General features: G+C 42.9%; 2 protein-coding genes across 2 annotated transcripts in view; both read left to right on the top strand.

Moving 5' to 3' along the window:
• Positions 1–18,630, top strand: part of sptbn4b (spectrin, beta, non-erythrocytic 4b) — a 110,685-nt gene extending 92,055 nt beyond the window's left edge. The window contains exons 35-44 of the mRNA XM_080772044.1: positions 839–1,083; positions 2,358–2,496; positions 3,074–3,158; positions 3,318–3,514; positions 3,719–5,049; positions 5,638–5,716; positions 6,306–6,601; positions 9,244–9,414; positions 10,357–10,399; positions 10,594–18,630. Coding sequence (XP_080628170.1) covers positions 839–1,083; positions 2,358–2,496; positions 3,074–3,158; positions 3,318–3,514; positions 3,719–5,049; positions 5,638–5,716; positions 6,306–6,601; positions 9,244–9,414; positions 10,357–10,399; positions 10,594–10,893 — 2,886 coding nt within the window. The 3' untranslated portion in view covers positions 10,894–18,630. The remainder of the gene's footprint in view (positions 1–838; positions 1,084–2,357; positions 2,497–3,073; positions 3,159–3,317; positions 3,515–3,718; positions 5,050–5,637; positions 5,717–6,305; positions 6,602–9,243; positions 9,415–10,356; positions 10,400–10,593) is intronic.
• The window catches only part of mark4b (MAP/microtubule affinity-regulating kinase 4b), a 99,762-nt gene continuing 86,724 nt past the window's right edge, over positions 7,201–20,238 (top strand). Inside the window, exon 1 of the mRNA XM_080773064.1 lies at positions 7,201–7,212. The gene's annotated coding sequence lies outside the window, so the exon portion shown is untranslated. The remainder of the gene's footprint in view (positions 7,213–20,238) is intronic.

Genomic DNA, 20,238 nt, shown 5'->3' with positions numbered 1-20,238 from the left:
AGTACAGGTGGCTGGCTCCTAAGTATATATTGGCATGATACTCAAATGAACAACCCTCATTGAGTGCTCTGAAAAGCAATTCATGGTAAAATAAGACACTGCAGTTCCTTTTGCATGAGCTCCTGTCTGCCGTGCAACTGGGGCACAGCGTCAACTGTATGATATACTGATGCAAAACCACAGCTGCTATATCTCAACTCTAGCAAAAGGGCATTTGGTCATGTAGGCCCTGGTGTCTTCTGGAGCATCTGTGTTTTTGCACCATATGCAAAATAACCTCCTTGTGGTTTTTGATTCTGTTTAACTACTGTATAATAACCTTTGTTCCCAGGATAGAGTTGATTACTTCTACATGGTAATGTTACAAAGTTTCAAACTACATTTATTTCATGTTTGATATTGGGATTACCTGGATAGTTAAACATTGTTGTTCAAATACTGGAATACTACAGAATTAATCCACTGTGCAATATCATGATGTTGTGTCATGAACAGTATAAAAACAGCGATGCAAGTGCACAATAGCCACAGGAGGAAAGTGCAAAACATGCAATTCCAAATATTTCCATTATAAAATTATACATACAAAAATGTGGAACAAAATGTGAAAGGAAATGCATGGATGTACTTGCCTGACCTACTGGCAGCGTGCTCAAGGAATTCAGCGGCTGATCGGTCCTGCGGATTGTTACATTTAGCCCAGGACACACACACACACACACACACACACACACAGAGAGACCCATTTCTAGACAGATTGTATAATTAACTACAGAACATTTTATAATTTGAACCCCCCCCCCCCTCTCTTTCTCCTTTCTCTATCTCTCTTCTCTAGGTACGCCAGCTACAGGAGAGTGCCGCCCAGCTGAGAACAGTCTATGCTGGAGAGAAGGCCGAGGCCATCGCCTGTCGGGAGCACGAGGTGATGCAGTGCTGGAAGGAGCTGCTGAACTCCTGTGAGGAGTGTCGTGTGCAGATCACCACGGCCACGGACAAGCTGAAGTTCTTCGGCGTGGTGCGAGATCAGATCATGTGGATGGACTCCATCATCTGCCAGATAGGAACCGGAGAGAAACCCAGGTAGTTGAACACAGGGCCAGCTCTGGGGCGTCTGGAGAGAAACCCAGGTAGTTGAACACTGGGTCAGCTCTGGGGCGTCTGGAGAGAAACCCAGGTAGTTGAACACAGGGTCAGCTCTAGGGCGTCTGGAGAGAAACCCAGGTAGTTGAACACAGGGTCAGCTCTGGGGCGTCTGGAGAGAAACCCAGGTAGTTGAACACAGGGCCAGCTCTGGGGCGTCTGGAGAGAAACCCAGGTAGTTGAACACTGGGTCAGCTCTGGGGCGTCTGGAGAGAAACCCAGGTAGTTGAACACTGGGTCAGCTCTGGGGCGTCTGGAGAGAAACCCAGGTAGTTGAACACAGGGTCAGCTCTGGGGCGTCTGGAGAGAAACCCAGGTAGTTGAACACAGGGTCAGCTCTGGGGCGTCTGGAGAGAAACCCAGGTAGTTGAACACTGGGTCAGCTCTGGGGCGTCTGGAGAGAAACCCAGGTAGTTGAAGACAGGGTCAGCTCTGGGGCGTCTGGAGAGAAACCCAGGTAGTTGAACACAGGGTCAGCTCTGGGGCGTCTGGAGAGAAACCCAGGTAGTTGAACACAGGGCCAGCTCTGGGGCGTCTGGAGAGAAACCCAGGTAGTTGAACACAGGGTCAGCTCTGGGGCGTCTGGACATTTCTTTGTCATTCAAGATTTTATTAACTTTCAGATTTGTATACTTGCGCTCTGAAAGGACATTGGCATAAACAACAGAGGCAATATGATCAGAATGTTTAACACTGTTAGAGTCCATAAAATACAGAATCTAGCTTCCTTAGGAGAGGAACGTTTAATATTAGGGCCCGACCTACGGTATACTGTATACTATATATCGTCCGACTGATATTATCGGCGCCTATCTTATCTTACCTATCGATATCGGTCGAATTCTCTGCCAATCTTTTGCCTTTTTCCACGCCATTTTAGACTTGAGCTATGACTGTGTGTGTCACAGTAAAAAACATAATGCTGATTTACAAGCTCACAGCACTAATTGTGAATTATTTAGAAAATCCTTTGAATATATATATATTATTTAAAGCGTACATGTTTTACTCAAATCTTTGCTTCTGGAGGTCATAAAATGTTGAGATGGGGGTCCGCGGCCAAATGAATACAATGTTGGGGGTCCTTGACATGAAAACATTTGAGCACCACTGATATAGCAAGTAAGCAACAGAAGTTTTTCAGAAAACCGTAGAAGACATTTTTAGGATATTGCCTCAAAACATCGTCCCGATCTGTATGTGGCGGTGTTCAGGGACGTGTCCTCGGTGGAGGTGCTGATGAACTACCATCAGAGTCTAAAGAGTGAGGTGGAGGCTCGTACCCGCAGCGTTCTGCAGTGTATTGAGATGGGCAAGACCCTTCTGGCCGCCAGAAATCCTGCTGCAGAGGAGGTAGGTCCCTATATACTGTAAGACCTGCGCATGTTTTGATGTTATTTGTTGCTGAAACTACTTCACAATCGTTCGTTTCCAGTTGGCGATTGAATTTGCACATAATTGCGCATCGTTATGACGAGGACGTTATTCTCTTTCAACCTTGTCCATTCAAGCAATTAATCTCATTCAAGAGCTACAAAAACTGTTCTGAGATGATTAAATCTTTCATGTCCAAGTGAAATAATTGTAAGAAGAGCAGGCTGCAATAGAAAATAGAAACGTATTGCCTTTTCTACAGCATTTCCATTTGGAGAGATTCCAGAACAGATACAGTTCTGCATTCAGTGATTCTACATACTGCTCTGATGTCTGCTATAGAGAGTTACAGAGTTTTTGACTGTTTTACAGAATAGACTGACAGAACCAAATACATCTTGTACAATGGGGCTAGACAAGCTCCTGTAGTTTCTCTTCTGGAACTCTGCCATCTAATAACTAATGTAGAAAACAGGGACGAAACATTTTGATGGTGATGATGATGATGATGATGGTGATGATCATGATGGTGATGAAGTGGTTGTGATTCTCCCAGATCAAGGAGAAGTTGGACAAGGTCGTTGCTAAACAAAATGAGCTGTCTGAGAAGTGGGACAGGCACTGGGAGCTGCTGCAGCATTGTGAGTTAAAACACACAGTCACAGAAACACTGTCCTCTTTGATCGGTTGGTTGAGACAGAATTTGTACAGAAAGGATAAAACACAAAAAACCTAAAAATTTCCATTGTGGTCTAAATATATTCTCCTCTCCTCTCCTCTCCTCTCCTCTCCTCCCTCAGTGTTGGAGGTCCACCAGTTTGCCCAAGAGGCAGTGGTAGCGGAGGCTTGGCTGACCGCCCAGGAGCCCTTCCTCAAAAGCAGCGAACTGGGTGCGAGTGTGGACGAGGTGGAGCAGCTGATTCGTCGTCACGAGGCCTTTCGCAAGGCCGCCGCCACCTGGGAGGAGCGATTCAGCTCGCTACGGCGACTCACTACGGTAACAGAAACAGCAAACGACTTAATTTGGATAATGTTATGACATTTTGTCTTTATTTGAGAGGGACAGGAAAGAGAGGGTCACACGCCACAGTATGGCGTATATTCCTGTGGGAGGGGGAGTCACTGTTGAGAATTGACTGAATCGGACCAATCGGGATATGATTGTGATCCTAATTCTGTGTTACACCCTCCAACTTTCTAGGTGGAGAAGCTGAGGGCAGAGCAGGGTAAGCTCCCCCCGACACCACTACTGGGGCGTAAAGTCTTCCTCGACCCCCAGGACGCCAACCCCAGCCCTGCCGCCCTCCCCCGCCTCCCCCTCTCCCCCGTCATGCGACAGACCATCTACGAGCAGAGTGAGAACAGCTCCCCTCCCTCCCCCTCCCCAGCTACACCGTCCCCACCCCCCTCCTCTGTGGCTCGCCGCCTAGGCTCGATGGTGGCCAACTACACACCAGTGATGAATGGCTCCAGCTACCGGCACACCCTGGAGGCGCGGCACGCCTCCGGGGGAGTGGTGGGGCTGGCGGCCGGTCTGGTCCAGCCCTCCCAAGCCTCCATTGCCTCGGTCGCCACGGCGGCCATGCTGGTGTCAGCCAACCAGGCGAGGGAAAGCCTCAACGCGGCGAGGGAGCAGGCGGTTAGAGCAATGAGCAGCAGTAGCATGGGCTCCGCCTCGCCCACAGCCAACCCCCAGCCCCAATCGGTACATATGGTGAGTGACGTCGAGGCCAAATCCTCTTATCTGCGGGGACCCAAGATCATGAACATGTGCGATGTGGTGACCCCCCTCATCGTGGCCGGCCGTCTCGAGAAGTCCCGAGAGGACGTCGAGGTGAAATCCCCGTATTTACGGCAGCCCAAGATGAGAACCTTCGATGATGTGGTGACACCCCTCCTCGTGGCAAGCCGGCTCGAGAAGGTCAGAGAGAGAGAACGGGAGAGGGAGATGGGTATGCTGGGAGAAATGGGCCCAGAGAGAGGGGAGGTGGCGGTGATGGCTGAGGTGGTACTCCAGGACCCCAGCCGGGAGAGGCTGCATGGCGAGCCCAGCAGAGGCACTCGGGGCAGGCTGAACGGGGGCAGGACCGACCCTTTGGTTTACGCCGAGCCCCAAGTCCAGAGTACCCAAGTCCAGGCCCAAGTCCAGACTCACCACCGGGAACATCACAAGATAGAGCGGCAGCTGTCCAGCGAGCAACTCATTCAGGCACGCAGGGACGAGCTGCCCCAGGAGGTGTGGAGAGAACATGCAGAGAGGAGAGAGAGAAAGACACTGGAGAGACAGACATCCAGCGAGCACGAGGGCCTCAGCGTAGGCCATGGAGGAAGCCATGGTGGAAGCCATGGAGGAAGCCATGGAGGAAGCCATGGAGGAAGCCATGGAGGAAGCCACGCTGGAAGCCACGCTGGAAGCCACGCTGGAAGCCACGAGGGCCGACGGAGGGAAAGGGACCGACATCGACTGGAGAGGCAAGAATCCAGTGAACACGACACGGCCAAGGAGCACTCTGATAGACGCTCAGGAGGAGGGTGAGGCTCATGATATTATTACTACCGGTACCTATTTTTTGTTGTGTTTTTTGACGGGCGCTGCCCTTCCTATATTCAGCTATAATGTAGATTTTCGTCTTACACAAACATTAAATTCCCATTGACAATGAATGGAGAATTTACGTCATGTGTAGACGAGCAAATTGGTTATTTTTTTGTCCTACACAAATTCTGAATGAATGGATGATGTACAATGATAAGAGTGCCTTTTTCTTGTCTGCATATTGTGTTTTCTAACATTTGTCAATTTTTGTGGTTGTGTAGGTTGAAAGGTAATCATCAAGGTGCAATGATATGTATAATGAGGAAATATGAATTCACTGTTGTGATGCTGTGATCTATACTTTGACCCTTGTTTGGTGTGAGTGACTACGTTTATGTGCAATTGTGTAGTGAAGAATAAAAGGCAAGCATTGCATGCTTGACTGAAAAATGATTTTTAATTTAATATTTTCTGTAGAATTGGACTTAAAGGTAAAGGCTTTTAGACTCTGATGTTGTATTATTATTATTTTGCATCTTTAAACGTGCAGTAAACCTTACAGATGAATTGTGTTTTGTCTACAGAGAGAAGAAAGCCCCCGCCGCCGCCCCGGCCTCCCTGTTTGACATAGTAGAACAGCTGCAAGAGAGAGAGGCAGCACAGGTCTGCATTCTGTTTTCATACGCAAATACTTGTATTATTTTATTTTAGTCTACATTATAGGTGCCAAAAAGGGTTTTTCATTACAGAAATGTATTCCCTGCACTCATTTACCGCCAACACCCCCATCTGGTGTCTGAATTGTGTACTCCAGAACCCCCAGCTAGTCATTTAATATTGGAAACCGGGTAACGGGTCCCACGAATGTTATAAATTCACCCAAAACATACATTTTGTAACCGGGATCATATCGTTTACAGAAATGAGCCACAAATCAAGCTTGTTTAGATCCAAAAAGAAGAATCCAAGATATTGTGTTCCCGTAGACAGCATAAGCCAGCGATTTTTTTTACTTTCACCGGCGGTAAAAGAGTTAAGTTAAAGGATAATTTTGGACAAAAAAACTAATCAAAAACCTCAAAATAAAAATTTGTTTAGATGTTACGTGGTTTCCTCATTATTTATTATATAACATCTTGCAACGTAATAATATAATAATAACAACAACTAGAATAATAATAATATACTAAAACACACACCAGTTTAGCTGTTTACTAGAGTTAGTATCTCTATTATGGTCATCCACCCTCAGGCACGTGGTGAGGTTCCCAAGGTGCCTAACGGAGTATCGGATAAGTCGTCTTCCGGCCGCCCTGAGCGTCCTCGGGCACGGGACCGACCCAAACCTCGCCGCCGGCCACGACCCAAAGAGGCGCCGCCGGGAGAGACAACCCGACGGTCCCGTTCCGCCCCGGCCCAGACCTCTGTCGCCGACGGCGAACCGACTGTCCCCCATGACCCGAACGCCCCCCCCACACACACCGCACACCACGAGGGATTCCTGTTCCGCAAGCTGGACATTGAGACCTTGAAGAAGAGCGCCAATAGGTGGGTGTTCAGGGTCATGGCAGTCGGCAAGTAGGCTAACCATGTGAGGAGGATGGACACAGAGTGATGTCACTATAGACCACTGACCACCGGTTAATGTTTAAAAAAAATTATATATGATTGTTTATCAAGGTTTTACCAAAGTTCGTAAGAAAAATACCAGATATAGGTCAGATGGTATTAGGGAATCATTCTACATTATTGAATGTATCAAGGGACATTCAGAGAGTGTCAGGTAAGTTGTCACTTGTCACTCACAAATCAGTATGTTAGATTGGTCCCAAATACTTTCCTGCCTAAACCTTCCGCCACTCATTGTATTCTGTTCACTGACAAACCTAGATAGATGGGTTAAAAGCAGTGTTTACCGGGTCTGCCGCGATATAGTTGTGTTCTCCTTATTGGTCTGGTCTTGGTGACATCATTGTCCCCTCTCTTCTTTTTTTTTTTACTTCGCCTTGATGACAGGAGCATGATCGTAGCATGCTAAGCTACCAAGCTAACACATCCAACTGACTCCTTGAGATGTTGAGATGCTGAACAGGTGCATGATTGACACCGGATCAAATTACATTATGGTCCCATGACATTTGTAGTAGGATATACTATTGGTTGCCTATTGGACTTGGATCACCTTTAGTACGGTCATGTTTTATCTACGAGTGCTTCAACAAATAATCCCAAGAGTTTACATTTTGCTTACATCTGATCTGATGGATGATTTCATATTTATACAGTTATACAGTATTTGTTTTCACCAGTGGGATATTTGATCTTTCACTTTTGATGACAATTTTTATACATACATTTTAGTATTGTTAAGCACTCTATATTAAAAGCAGGATCACTAGCTTATCAAGGCACAATGTTACCATATTGTCTGATGAAGACAAATACCAAATAAATTACAAATGTCAAGGTATCCCTAGCTATGGTTTTAGGAGATATTCTTATGTAACCTTTGGCTGGACCTTCAGTATTTCTTCTCTGATTATTAGGATCAGAATGTGTTGCCAAAAAATATTTAACCATGAACAAGGAGACATCCCACTGCCTGCAGCATGCCTATTGTGCCTCTTAATCTAACAAATGCCTGAACCACAGCACATAATAAAGTATAGTAGAGGTTGTCTGGCTGGCTGACTGGCTGGCTAACTGATTGACTGACTGACAGGACGGCTGGCAGGTGGACGGATGCAGTGGGGTTAAAGGACCAGGGTAGGGGACACCGCTGGTTGCATGCCATGCTTAGTGCGTGCAACCACTCTGTCCCTTCACTGACTCACTTGAGCACCCTTGCAACCACACACATCCACACATAGTCTCACACACGCACACACGCACGCACACACACACACACACACACACACACACACACACACACACACACACACACCCACTCACCCACACACACACACACAGTGGCTTCTCCGGCTGGATCTGATGACCAGCTACTCCCCTGCTTCCTTCTGAGAGACACCGATGGGCCTAGTCTCTCCCTGCACTGCTCCCTACCGGCTGGGCTGACCACGCACAGCTAACGGCTCATCCCGCCACCTTTGGATGAGTGCCACTCAGTCAAGGCTTTGGATGAATGTTTCATAATGTACATGCCCTGCTATGTACATGGCAAGGTAAAGCATAATACTGAATGGCTTTTAAATCTCCACACGTTTGAATCTGCAAAGATCCTCAAAGACCCTCCCTTTGAATTCATTCACTCCTCGCGTTCCTGTTAAATTTTCACTGGTGGAGACGTTCTGAGGGGACTGGACGGTCCTCCCTCAGGCCATCTCCACCAATCACTGGTGGAGACGTTCTCAGGGGACTGGACGGTCCTCCCTCAGGCCATCTCCACCAATCACTGGTGGAGACGATCTGAGGGGACTGGACGGTCCTCCCTCAGGCCATCTCCACCAATCACTTTTGAGGAAGAACTGAGGAGAGAAAAGCAGGAGAGTCTTATAAGGAGCATCGAGATTCAATCTGTTTCTGTTGGCAACATAGCAACACCATGAGGCCATGACAAGCATGATGTGCGTCTTCTTCTAGGGTGTCTGCATGTCTTCACAAAGGTCCATAACTCTGTTGAATTAAATAATTAATTCAAGACCTTAAATATTCAACTAATTGAAACTGGCAGACACCTGTAGTTTTCTTGTGTAATACTGCCCAAGTTCCATTTAACTAAACTCCTTCCTATGCTTTTTCCTCCCTCCCTCATTGCTGCTCGCTGCTGGTCCTCTCCTCTCCTCTCCTCCAAGGTAAGTGATATACTGTTAGACTAGCCCCGTCTAACACGGTAACCCTCTTCCCTCATCCTTGCACCCCCGCCACCTCCATGTTTCGTGCATCCGTCCGTTTCCTCCATCTGTGTTTGTTGGACAGTGTGTGTCCTCGTACCTCGTTGGCCCCCTGTGCGCCGGTCCATCCTGCCTACCTACCCACCTACTGTGGTCAGGTGAGTGATGTGTGAGGTTAAAGAGAGAGAGCAGCTCCTCAGCTCTTCCTGACTTCTCCCTGTCTCCCCTCCACCCTCACCCCTGATTCTTCCCCCGTCCCTCATCGCCCCCCTCTTCTTCCTTCTCCTCCCCACACCCCCTCTCCCTCTGACTTCCCCCTACCATTACCCCACACCACAGCAGGTCCTGGGTTAATCTGTATTGCGTGCTGAACAAGGGGGAGCTGGGTTTCTACAAGGACGCCAAGAACACCACCACGCCCTACAACAATGAACCCATGCTCATCCTGTCCCTCTGCAACTGTGACATCACCAATGGCTACAAGAAAAAGAAGAATGTCTTTACACTCAAGTGAGGCTTATGGGCTTGTCTTAGAATTGTACTCTTTGGATAATGTGTAGCTTCTTATCTCCGCCAGGCTGAAGGCCGTGGAGAGAGATTATGTTTTGACCCCCATTTGTGTGTCTGTGAATCCGTAACTAATCTGGCAGAACGCTGGTCAGAACAGCGTGCATGCTGGCCAAATTCTTTAAATTTGCTCTCTTGAATCATACACAAATATTTTGCAACCAATTTATTTTCCAAAATTCACTCAAGAGCCATGTGATAAACATGTCTCACACTGATTTTTGATATTGTATACCAATTAGCTAGAATTACCTTCCAAAGTTTGCAGGTGGTCCTATTTTACAAAAAAACAATCACGAACGCATTATCCGGTCGAACCTGATCCAATCTAAATTGAATAATTTATGGAGGGTCCTCTAAACACACTCAGCCAAATCCAGCCCAAAACATCTGATTTCCTGAATTAATTGTTTGCTGTTCAGACTGCATACAAACGATGCGACTCCAATAAAGCGTATACTTTCGTGTCCAAAACTCTTTCATGTCTGACCCAGCCTGGTGGAGATAATTATGTGCTATATGTGTTTAACTGAAGAGAAATTACCAGCGGTGTGGTTGCTGTCCGCCATTTAAATTCTGGTATGTTGTTGACTCATCATCATCGCATTGCATTGTGGGAAATGTATACATGTCCAGTATTTACATAGTGTATTTCGGATGCAGCCATGGTGTTTTTATCCTACTGAGGTACAAGATATGCGCAGGGTTTGTCATGTAGGTCAATCCAGAGCTACAGATAGTAAGTGGCACAATGAAGGTAAAACAAATAACAGACAATTTACTTTTTCTTGTCCATGATTGTTGTACAAAGTAATTAACTATATAGCTGTAAAATTAAGTATTTGCCACCATACGCTAAATTTTCCCCCTCTTTTATCGTTGCAGAACAAAAGATGGCAGTGAGTTTTTGTTCCATGCAAAAGACGAGGTAAGAAGCCTATTTGTTAGTGTGTCACCTGGAGAATTGAGCTCGCTTAGCTTATCCTCACAACTGTGTCAATTTGACTATTGTTTGTGACCACTCTGTGTAAAATGACCTTCCTGCTGACCTGCCACGCCTATCCTATCTCTCCTTTCTCTTTGTTTGCATGTTGTTTCTCTGTATTTGTATCTCTGTGACAGGATGATCTCAAAGCGTGGGTGACCAACATCACCACCAGTATTACAGAACACGAGGAGATTGCCAAATGGGGCCAACCCCAGCCAACTACCTCATCCACCGACGAAGGCACGCGGCGCGAGGGCAGCAAGGCGGACAACAGGTCAGACAGGGGAGGCGAGAGGTCGGACCGAGGAGAGCAGATGGAGAGAGAGAGGGAGAGAGAGAGGGAAAGAGAGAAAGACAGGGAGAGAGGGGAACGGTCTGAAAGGTCAGACAAGGGTGATGGCAAGCGCACCGAAAAGTCAGGTAAGAAGAAGTGAGCTGAGGGGACAATGACGTCGTGGTTGTTTTAAAATGTGTGCAAACTCTGGTGGGAGGGGGTGACGACAAGACTAGTAGCAAACACCCACCTCCTCCCTCCCCCTCTCTCTCACTATCTCTCTCCAACACTGTTTTCAAATCAGTTGTATTTGGAATGAAAGCTGTCAACACAGGACAGGACAGGACTGGTGCCAGGCTCACTTGTAATGACAGACAGGATGTATTCAGAGCAGGGAGCGTGTGCTCTCTTTCTCTTCCTCCTTGTTTGTCTGTGAGGACACCGGCCGCGGCCTGGCGCCCCCCCGGTGGCTGTTTTGGGGCGACTACAGAGAGTGGCTGTTTTTGAGGCTGAAACTCTGGGCAGTGTTGTGTGAGAGAGACAGACACGGCTACACAACTCTGAAGGCTGTTATTGATTGCTGGTAGTACGAAAACGTAGCTCATAACGTTTCATGTTTTATTTGTTTCTTTTCTATGAGATGAGCTGTATCTGTATGTATTTCTTGTTTGTCTGTCCTATCTATCTATCCGTCTGTCTGTACGTCGAGACGTCTTACACTCGTATAACTCCTTGAAAAGTGAAAGAGAATGAAATTATGCCAAAATGTACACACACACACACACACACACACGCGCACGCACAAACACACACACATGCACACGCATGTACACACACACACACACACACACACACACACACACACACACACACACGCACACACACACTTGGAGATAATGTATGCCCTATTATTTTCCTATTAGCCTTCTCCTCCAGTGTTCTCAGTCTCGTCTTGTGGTCTGGGCTCTGCAGTAGGCCTACATTATTACATTAGTGGAATTGTCCTGGTTTTACTTTGACATCAAACAAGACTTTGGCCATATTCGGCCAAGTTCAACAGCAGCGAATGAACACTGGATGGCCTTGGCGCTGATGAGAGGAAAACAGTATGATGTGAGACAGTGAGACAGAAGAGTAGAGGAATACAGAGAGCATGTATATGATCAACATGATCGGGAGACGTTCTCTCCCATTAGAATGAGTAGCAGTAGCAGTAAAATCCTGAAAGGATTTTAAATGTCATCCCTGAAATTTATATACCATTATATATCATCTTAAATTCTGCCCAGGGCTTCCACAGTTGTGGTAATGACAATGCTCCCCAATTTTCCTCATTTGATCGTTTTTTTTGGGTCCAGCACCATATTTAAAAACTGTGGGATGTGCATATCTTCTCTACAAATGGCAATGCGCCCCCCCCCCCCCCCCCATACTTCACTCCCTCCCTTATCGACTTATGAAAGTAGCAGTACTGTTACATGACAATTAGTCAAGACACAAAATCCCGATTGCATATACATACAGTATTGTCAGAATCCGTCTCTAGCCTAGAGGCTTTGTTCATAGAAATATGAAGAGTTTCATTCCAAAAGGAGATGTACTGTACATCCTTAAAAAAAGAATAACAGGACACCTACTCTTAACAAAATGATTGCAGGCATGAAAGTAGTGTACACTATTGAATATGAGGCCCTGGTCCTTGTATTTAATAAATTGTAACATTTTAGAAGATGTAAGTAATCATCTGTGTTTTTACAGTATTGCGCAAAGAACATTAGTTAGCAATTAAGTGCCGTCCCAAAACAAATGGATGTACAGTGCTTTGGAATGAAACTTGTCAAATGTTGTTTGACGTTATCAAAGTTTCCATGGTGCCATCACTTCAAAGTTCAAATAATGTTAAAAAGCAAAGGAAAATTCTCAACATTTTTATATTTGAGTTTTTTTATATGGTCACTGAAAGTGAAAATGGGCATCATCATAGGTTTTGTGAATCCGTGCTTTGGCTGATTTTCCGATTTGGGCATAAGCACAACATTTGTGCATGAGAAGCTTTTGTAAATGATGGCTCAGGTCTGAGCGACCTCCTCTACTCCTCTGTTCTCTTATAATATAATGTTAAAGAAATACAAAATTCCCCTTCATTCTGAATGGACATCTTTATTCACAGAAATTAGTCTTTTTATACGCGTTTAAGGAATTATGAGTGCGTGCCGTGCATGCATGTGTGAGTGAGTGTGTGCGCGCGTTGCGCGCTGCTGCTCTCGCCTCCCAGGGTCTCCATAGCTCTCAGGTTATTTATGTTGGTGTGTGCTTATCATGTATGTTCCCTCACTTATCACCTCAGTCTTCCAGACATGGCTTATTCATAACACATATTGCCTACGCACACACACACACACACACACACACACACACACACACACACACACACACAGCATAGAACAACCAAACTTACATCAGACATTCACAGATGAGAAGAACTCGGCAGGTTTCGTATCCTTGAGAAACCTTACCTTGAGAAACCTTGAGAGTTTGCTGCTTTCCTATTTTCTTTCATCTCTTGGTGGAACCTGTGGCCGTGTAAATACAACGGAATTGCAGCACCATCTAGAGGCCATCAAGGCTCATTTCAGCAGAGTGTAAAATTGTAACTAAAGCTGTCCAGATCAACCCCCGTAAAACAAGACACTACAGACAGTCACAAAACCACAAACAACTAATTATATTATATGAAGCAATAAATCTTTGCTCTCGGGCAGAAACATTGTCCAATGCCATTCATTTCAGGACAATGATTAAAGAACCTGTATTCCAATGGATCAAATCTTCAAATGTAGTTGGACACAACTTTGTATTTACTTTTCAATGGTTAAATAAGACCCACAAAGCAGAAATGCAAAAACTATTTCAAAATTTCAAAAATCAAAGAAATATATACCAATTCATACAATGTGTTGCATTACAACATATATAAACAGCAAAAAAAATATTTTTTTCTTTTTAATCAATATGAAGAAGACAAGGTTTCTGCCCGACAATGAGAAAATGCATTAAGTTAATTAAAGAGTCTCGGTTTGTGTCTGATTAATTAAAAAAAGCAATCAGAATGCAATCCCAGTGAAGGTGGAAATTATTAAACAATGGTATATTTGATTGAACAAGTCTATAGTGAACTAGTTTGAATGTGAGTTATGAGGTTGCATGTCTTGCTCGAGATAAATCACAATCTGGACATTATGTTTAGCTTTGCATCTCACTTCACTCTCTGTTTTCCTTCCCTGTACAATTTACCTATAAATTGTCTATAGGTATATAAATAATCAGATAGACATATATTATTTATTATAATATATGCCTATAATATTACAAAATAAGCCATATTTAACATACTGTACCAGGAAAAAATATCACAAATCTTTCACTCAGTGGAACTGCATAGAACATCCTCAACTGTACAAAAGAATAAATTAACACTGATGATTTTACCGTATAAAAGTGTAAAGAATGATTGAAAACACATGGGTAATTGGACGGCATTTGAAATTATTTTAAAATCTTAAACAATGATGGAACATTTTGCATGTCGCTGCTGACTTGTGAAAACTTTACTGTTGATCATATTTACTTTTCACTTGACTAAAATCAGTTTAGTCCATGGAGTTGTTTGGTGCTGAGTTTGATTCTGAGTGATATCCATGACCTTAGGGCCTCATGGAACTCATGCTATATATTCATTATTATATCATTCAAAAGTAGCAGATATACAAGCTCAAAAGCTTTCAAGCTTGTGGATCTGCTACTTATGATACTTTTGTGTGACACCGTAGAGTAGACACAGTAGAGCATTCATTTATGGAAGAAGCATTAAAATATGGAGATAAGAGGTTTCTGCTTGTCAGCAACGATATGTTGCCCAATTTCTGAAGCGCTATAAACTTATTTTATGACTAAAGTTTTCATTTGACAGCAGCGTCATATATATATTTTTTTCCAGTCAAGGTGGGGAATAGAGCTTAAATTATGGAGATCTTTCCCATTGACTCCACTGTGCCAGATAAACTTGATCCATCTCAGATAAAACGTGAGGATTTTTAATTCCATTTGGCCTGATGAATTTGCTCCATGGTGATCATTATGGCTCTTTCGCCATAAAATAAAATAAACATGTACTTAGCCTTAGCCTTTTTTTTATTCTTTTAGCTAATTTTTACATATTTAGACATGAATGCAAAATCAGTGCAATCCATTACATGCATGTTGGACACAAAATCAAAAAAAGAAATGAACAATGTTATTTTTTAATGAATATCATCCACAGTCTGGAGGACTTCTGTCTGTGCGATTGTGATTCCAAGAGCATTATTAAAATGAGACACTGGGTTAATGCAGACATAATGCACTAAGTGTACAAGCTATGAGCTCATTTGGTGAAATAGTGAATCCATGTCTGCTATACGTCCCCTTAGCGACTTCACCCACTTCTGTCATCAAAGAGGACAAAGAGACCACAGACTAAAGAAAGATTTGTACACCTTGGAACAGTTGTGAAATGGATTGTGTTAAAGAAAATGGACGCAACTGAGTATTTGGAAGGCGCTCTTAGTATTTTGTACACTGATTATACTGGGGTTAACATCAGCTGATCCACCACTAACTGTGTAAGAGATAGTGGTTTGGAGTGAGCCAGAAGACTGCAATGCTGCCACAACATACCAGCACTACAGTCGTGATGCTAATAGATACACACTGACCATCCAGGTACTTACACAGGGTCTCTTTTTTAGCCAGCCAGGATTAGTCATTCATTAACATTTGACAGTCTGCTGACAGCTGTGAAGAGATGTGTAAACACATATAGCGAACGGGGTTAACATCACGAGCATCAAGCTAACAAAAGTACAAAATAGATGTTAGGTTTATTGTTTTGGGGAGTTTATATGTTGGGGGACGTGTGTACTTTGTGTAGCGTGCCCTGCCTACCTGTGTGTGTGTCTACTGTACACGTGGTTCTGCTCTGCTAACGTCAGTTTAAGTACTATGTCAACCTAGACAAACTCATCAATAAAATACTCTTTTGGTTTCACATTGATGTATGTTCAATTATTCTTTTTATTTCTCCTGTATTGATATTGGAATTATTATTGGTATTATTACCAGCATGTTCCACACATGGATGGCTGGAAAAGTCCTATCAAATGGCAATGACACCATTTGGCACTAAAGTTTTATCATTGAAATTATTTTAAATGGCATTTTAAACTGTCTGTGTGGCAAGCTTTCTTCATTGGAACCAACACTGAAGTAGTCTGTAACAGCATTTCAACCGTGCAACGTCAATACACTTCTTTGAAGCCAATAGAAATTATTGTTCTGCAGGGTGGCGCACTGGCGTCTCCTCTCGGCATGGGGCGGACTAGGAGAAAACACTAATGTGGATGTGTCTAAATCTGATTCCACCCAGCTATTCAGCACTGGGTTTTTAGTGTTTCAATCCGTATGCCAAAATCACACGCACACTTTAATAGTATGCAATATTATAAAAGGATTGGAGAGATTGATCAGGAATTCATGTTGTTCTTGTTGTTGTCATGATGATGATACTACTGGTTAGAAATTATATTGATGATGATGTCCTCGCTTATGATGAATGAACCTTTATGCAACTTTTCCTTTGCACTAGGATGCTGGCCTATTGCATAGAGTTGAGGTCTGAGACTCAGTGCTGTTGTGGAAGTACAGGACTACTGAAATGGATGTTTTTAGGTCCTTTTTATTGGGTTCATTCTTGCCATTTTGGGGCACAGTTGTTATTGTTTTGTTTTCATTTTGAAGCCCATTAAGAGAAATATGTTCATTTATTTTATGTTAACAAACACCAATACTGTACATTTATACCATATCAAAAGGGCACAACACAAATGCACCTCCAAACAAATGCAAGCGCCATCCATATTAATGTATAGTTTATTATATGAATTGTAAGACCTTATTTACATCTATCACTGTTGAGAAGCGATGAAAAGCCATAGCCATTTGTCATCTTGCTTGTTTCTCATCTATCCGGATGACTGCCATTTATTCCATTGTTCAGTTTTTCTTTACATTTTCCATTGGCCATAGAAATTGATTAACCACTTAACAACACACTGCCTGGAACATCAAATTTGAAAGGAAATCTGAATAGGGCTCAGTAGAGGCTTAATCAATCAAATGGTCCATACATAGAAGTATGCATTTTCATGCTGTACTACGTACAGTCGTACACGTAACATTTTTATTCAGTATCTATTGCCTCACATGACAACCCGGGCTGTTGAGTGGAACTGTTAGCAGCTGTGTTGAGGGAACATTCACCCTGAAAGGAATGAATGTGCATACAGTATTGCATTGTTACAATTCCAAATGGTTCTGTTCCGCATTTCTGAATTTGAGGAACTCACTCCCAGTTAGAATACACAGAATTCAGTTTTGGTGACATTGTTTTTAAAACAAAACTCAAGTTACCATTGCAATTAATGTGAAATTACATTTGAGAACAAATAAAGTAAATTGTTTGTTTGAATGTGGACACGCAGCATGTTGATCGTAGTGCTGATGAGCTTTCAAAATGTATTGATTTGCTTATTTAAACTGACTGTTACAATACTGTTACCCACATGGTGTGCATATTCTGGACGAACATTCTGCAAAGAATTGACGAGAACGGCAGATCTACAATCTCACAATGCATCACATTATAATAAGTCGTGAGCTCAATGTAGATCATCTATCTATTTTCACTATTTGACGTACAATGAACGTACATACTGTATAGGGTTTAAGTGGTCAAGTTTAAATACAATGTGTGTCCTTTTCATTCTCAATAGAGGAGCGTCAGGACAGAAAGTGACATCACAGATTAGTGTTGCCTCTGTTTGTTTCGGGCTACGAAAAAGACTTCCTCACAAAGACCAAACTGTCCAAGGTAACAGAAATAACAAATGCTAATTCTGTTTCAGGGTGAATTTTTGGCTTTAAGAAAGCACAATATTTTTTATATACAGTGTCATTCATAGGAGTCTCTATACAGTATGTTTGTTTTTTGCCGGTTATGTGCAACCATTATGAAGAGCCTTTAAGTGTAGAATGAAATGGTACAGTAACCAATAAATGTATGCATTAATTTAAATGTCACTATTTTCACCATAGCATATACACAGTTATTGGTTAGCTATATGCTATGGTGAAAATTCAGACCCATCTTAAAATATATTTATCATAATTTAGGCACTTTATACTGTAGTGTACATTTATTGTCTCCAAAAAACGTTTGGCTAATTACAATACCTGTTTCAAATTCAAAATTGTTCATATATGTTTGTATTAATATCTTATTTGGAAGACTAGGTGGGTGGGGCTTATATTGATTTTACCAGACCAATATCGATCACTTATAGATGTTCCACAAATACTATCTGTGAACACTATTTGTCCAAGGTGTGACCCTGCCAAATGCTCTGTTGACTGTCCAGTCACTGGTGACTACTGTACTGTATATTTCACTACTGCTGAAAGGCTGCTATCACTTCACTCAGCCCAGGACCCCAAAATGCCACCGTCAGTTTGTCTTCAACTTCTGTCTGTCTGTCTGTCTGTCTATCTGCATACAGCAACACAACCCGATAGTGATAATGTAAAAAAAATATTTGCTTTAAAAGAAAGTATTTTCTGTAATGAACTGCAACAAAGAAAATAATATTCTCTGCTGTGACACTGGGGAAACTGTTTCTTTCCCTTTTTTTCAACAAATCTTTTCAGTATCTGTTGAAGCGAGATTGTTTATTTGTACCATACTTTGGTTTAAAATGCAAACTGACCACTCCTCCTCCACGCGACCATATCAGGACAGAGGTTGCATGAATGACATAGTCTCTATAATGATACAGCTGTGCATGTCTTGAAGTCCCATCCCTTCACTTATACAATCACTGTAACATATTGTACTGGGCCAACACAAACTACTAACATGGAAAAAGGTGTATGAATGAACCAATCATGTATAAAAAAAGATGATGAGAACAAACTCCAAAATCATTGACTCTGTACAGTTTCTTTGAATTGATAAATACAAATTGTGATATTGAAAAGATATTGTGTCCTTTGTCTTCTTAACCATTTTAACCCCAGTAGTTCATGAGACTAGGCTCCATCTCCCACAACTAATTGCATTTTATAATTCACCCACCCCTTTGCATGTCTCCAGACCTCGTACTCATTCAAATGTTTATGTATGGCGCCCTGGGAGACCACTCCGGAAATTGCGGAAATGGAAATTGCGGAAATGGTGGAAATGGAAATTGCGGAAATGGAAATTGCAGAAATGGTAATTGCGGAAATGGTGGAAATGGAAATTGCGGAAATGATAATTGCGGAATTTGCTCTTCACTTATAGCTATCTATTTTCAGGTAGATTGTTTTATTTTACTCAGTCAGCCATATCACTACTCTTTTTTTTTCATGAAAAAGGTCATAGCTGGGTAATCTATTTTCAGGCAAATTGTGTTTATTGTATTTTATTTTACTCAGCCATAACAATTTATTTTCTGTTAACCAACTTGCTGGCTGGCAGGCAGGCAGACAGCTACTCATAGACAGGCAGACAGACAGACAGCTACTCATGGAGAATTGGACAGGCAGGCAGTCAGACAGCTACTCATAGACAGGCAGACAGACAGCTATTGGACAGGCAGGCAGGCAGACAGACAGCTACTCATAGACAGGCAGGCAGACAGCTACTCATAGACAAGCAGACAGTAAGACAGCTACTCATTGACAGACAGACAAATAACTACTCATGGACAGACAGACAGACAGGCAGGCAGGCAGGCAGGCAGGCAGGCAAAGAGCTACTCATGTTATGTTATGTTATTATAACAGCTACTCATGTTATGTGCAATAATTTGTGCAGTTATGGAAACAGCTCTTTGTGTTTATGCAAGAAAATGTAACACATTTATTTATTTACATATTGTGTGCATGCACATTGTACTTTGATACATTTTGCGAAAATAAAGCAATTGAAAGAGAGAAGTTATCAAGTATCATTAATGTCGTAATTTTATCTACTGGCCCCTGGCCCCTTGCCATTTTTGTAATGTGGCCCACAGGTAAATCTATTTGAGTATCCCTGCCTTACATGGTTTCCGCCGCCATCGGTGTATGAATGTGCATGTGAATGGGTGAATGTAATGCACAATCTATGTAAAGCGCCTTGGATAAATGCGCTATATAACCATTTAATTAAAACAAAACCAGTTAAATGTTTTAATATATTTCGAATAATACTTTATTACATATAGGGCTTGATACCATAATGCTGAGAAGTCATGCAGGGTTATCTGTAGAGGGTTTAAACTTTAAAGCACACTACCGCGTTTTAGCAGTTTGAAGATCCAGTGGAGTTAGCAGATTTTGTCAGAAGCACTTTAATATTTTTCAATGGTTTACATTTTTTTTAACCAGA

The sequence above is a fragment of the Protomyctophum bolini genome, assembly GCF_963924005.1.
Source record: "Protomyctophum bolini genome assembly, chromosome: 9".
In the NCBI taxonomy this organism is placed as follows: domain Eukaryota; kingdom Metazoa; phylum Chordata; class Actinopteri; order Myctophiformes; family Myctophidae; genus Protomyctophum; species Protomyctophum bolini.
The sequence above is the reverse complement of the archived record's forward strand: the minus strand, read 5'-3'. Positions and strand labels throughout refer to the sequence as shown.